This window comes from Fukomys damarensis, unplaced genomic scaffold (assembly GCF_012274545.1).
Source record: "Fukomys damarensis isolate Sample0158 unplaced genomic scaffold, DMR_v1.0_HiC HiC_scaffold_27, whole genome shotgun sequence".
Taxonomy (NCBI): Eukaryota; Metazoa; Chordata; class Mammalia; order Rodentia; family Bathyergidae; genus Fukomys; species Fukomys damarensis.
The window spans coordinates 33835157-33838172 of record NW_022900939.1 but is presented as its reverse complement, the minus strand read 5'-3'; the positions used below and the strand labels follow the sequence as shown (position 1 = coordinate 33838172).

Below are 3016 nucleotides of genomic sequence, written 5' to 3'. Positions count from 1 at the left end.
GGTGGCGCACCCCTGTAATCCCAGCCCTCGGGAGGCTGAGGCAGGAGGATCGCTGTGAGTTCGAGATCAGCCTGGGCTACATAGTAAGTTCCAGGTCAGTCTCAACTACACAGTGAGACCCTGTCTCAAAAACCAAAAAACAAACAAAAACAAGAATCCAAAAAAAAAAAAGAATCCTATCTTTCACCAAGTCTTCCATCCTTATCTCAACCACAGTCAGCATTTTGCTGCTGGTGCCGCATCTTTTTTATGCACCGTTGTGGCTTGGGTCTAGATGTCCCCCCAAAGCCTCATGTGGTCATAGGTGGCTGGGTCTAGACTGTGATCCTGTGATCAAGGGTGTATTCTCAGCCTGCGCACCAAGCCTCAGCCAAGAATTACTAAGAAGATGTCTACGGACTGGTTTGCCACAGTTCTGGGGGGATTGACAATGCCCCACCCTGGGTGTGAGTGCTTCCTACCCTAAGGGAATAGCCTGGGTATAATATAAGGGACAGGAAGAGGGCTGTTGTGGTCCTAGCTTGCTGCTTGCTGCTGCTGAGCTCCTTCATTGCTTTGCTGAGCTCCTTCATCTGCTATGCAGTGTTTCTCTGCAGTGCCCCTTGCCATGCCAACCTGCCTTGGAGCCAGGTATGGACTGAAACCTCTACAAACTGTGAGCCAAAAGAAAGCTTTCCTCCTTTAATTGTGGGTTTCAGTTATTTTGTCTCTGCAACAACAAAAGTAACTAAGACATATCCTAATGCTACTGTTATTGTGTACCAACCTGTAATGCTGTGATCGAGGCTGGGGATGAAGGGCAGGCTGTGGGGTTGTGCTGGGATATGGCTTCCTGACTCCACCATCTCATACCGGATCACTTTGGCTTTCTTCCTCTCTATAAAAGATCCGTGGCTGCCTCCCTCTCCGAGTTTTTATTGTGATCATTTTGGGCAATGTGACATTCAGAGAGGCTCAGTCCATGGGGCTCACCTTCTGGGACTTGGAAAGAACAAAAGAAGCAGAGAAAAGTTTAAAAAAAAGTAAGAAAGAAAAGAAATAAGCAAAAAAATGAGAACCTAGACCTGTCATGTAAAGGTACAAGATCCCAATGATGAATGTCACTGTGCTGTATACCTAAGATGTACCAATAAACTCAATGAGAAAAAAATCATTTTTCATATTGTGAAAAAAAAAGAAAGAAAAGAAATAATATAGTGAAGGCATTTTTGTCCGCTGACAGGTAAAGGGGTAAACAACATGCAAGTGCTGTATATACACGCAGTGGGATATTGTTCTGGATTAAAAAAGAAAAGAAATTCTCACATATATTACAACATGGATGAACTTTGGCTATGTGAAATACACTAGTCATAAAAAGACAAATACTTGTATAATTTCACCAACTTAAAAGTATGTAGCAAAAATAACTGAAAAATAGAGTAGTGATTGCCAGGGCCTGGGAAGACAATTATTTATGGTAGAGTTTCAGTTGTTCAAGATGAAGAGCTCTGGAGATAGGTGGTGGAGATGGTTCACACCAGTGCACCTGTCATTGCACTGTACACTTTATACGGTTAAATCGGTGCTTTAAAAAGTTACCAAGCCAGCCGGGCGTGGTGGCGCACACCTGTAATCCCAGGGGAGGCTGAGGCAGGAGGATCGCTGTGAATTCGAGACCAGCCTGGGCTACACAGTAAGTTCCAGGTCAGTCTCAAGTACATAGTGAGACTCTAAAAAACAAACAAATAAACAAACAAAAAACACAAGAGGTGTGATGGTGTATGCCTGTAATCTCAGCACTTAGGAAAGCTGAGGCAGGAGAATCAGTCGAAGCCAGCCTGTGCTACACAGTGAGTTGAAGGCCAGCCTGAACTACATCTCAAGACCCTGCCCCCCAAAAAAGATAATTGAAAGCCTGCATTGAGATGCGGTGCCTGATTGTTTTGATAGAGGGTCTCACTAAGTCAAAAAGTTGCTGGGGCTGGGCTGAAACCCTCAATCCTCCTGCCTCAGCCTCCAGTGTGCTGGGATTACAGGTGTGTGCCACTGTACCCAGCAGTATGGATGACTTGAACTCTTAAATTCGGCCTTTTGACGAGCTTTAGCCCAATCATTGGATCAATTTCACAGATGGGCCTGGGGCCATCGTTCTAAAAAATGTAGAGTGCTTGCCTGGCCCGCTTGAGACACTGGGTTTGAGTCTCAACAGTGCAAAACACAGAACGACAACTCTCTAGATAGGAACTCTAGACTAGTTGAGAGGTTGTGTGTTTTTAAAAGGTCAAATAAAATGAAATACAGATTCTAATACGTCAAGCCTCGTCTTATTCTATCATGTGAAGATTGAGTATTTCTACTTCTCATTAAAAGCAAAATACCCTTACTTAAGTGTACACTGAAAAACTTTCTCACTGCTCACTTCGGCAGCACATATACTGAAAAACTTCAAATATGCAAGAGTATGTTTTCCACAATCATTTTAGGTGGCATGGGGGGGCGAGTTAGCGGTTGCTCCTCCCTGCGTGGGCGTGACACCGGGTGGCTCCTCCCCGGGGCGTGGCCCAAGGCTCCTCCCTCAAAGGTGCTTCCCGGGGGGCGTGGTTTCGGGCTCCGTCCCTGGCCCATTCCTTGCGCGCCAGTTTCTAAGTTTCATTTCAGGCGTCACTGCCAGTTCTCTCTCCCGCGCCTTTCCGCGAAGTGAGCTCTTCCTCCGTACGCAGAGCGCTCTGGACATGGGCTCGCGACGCCAAAAGACGGAGCAGACAGTTCGGGGGATCTCGCTCGGGAAAGTGCGGTCCGCCCGCGAGGTCGCGACCGACGCAGAAGAGGGCAGCCCGGGATCCCCAGAAGGTGGAGGAGCGGGAGGAGGACGAACACGGCCGGGATCCTTGGAAGGAGAGGGCCGAGGACGGCCGGGATTCCTGGAAGGAGGAGGAAGAAGAGGAGAAAGAGCAGGAAGAGGAGGCGGAGGAGAGGGACGAGGAGGAGGACGACGCCCGGCACCCCCGGGAGCAGCGCCGGTCCAGCGCGCCCA

General features: G+C 48.1%; 1 protein-coding gene across 1 annotated transcript in view; it reads left to right on the top strand.

Annotated features, from left to right (window-relative positions):
• The window catches only part of Cgas (cyclic GMP-AMP synthase), a 34045-nt gene that overhangs the window by 1174 nt on the left and 29855 nt on the right, over positions 1-3016 (top strand). The window contains exon 2 of the mRNA XM_010641177.2: positions 2641-3002. Coding sequence (XP_010639479.1) covers positions 2641-3002 — 362 coding nt within the window. The remainder of the gene's footprint in view (positions 1-2640; positions 3003-3016) is intronic.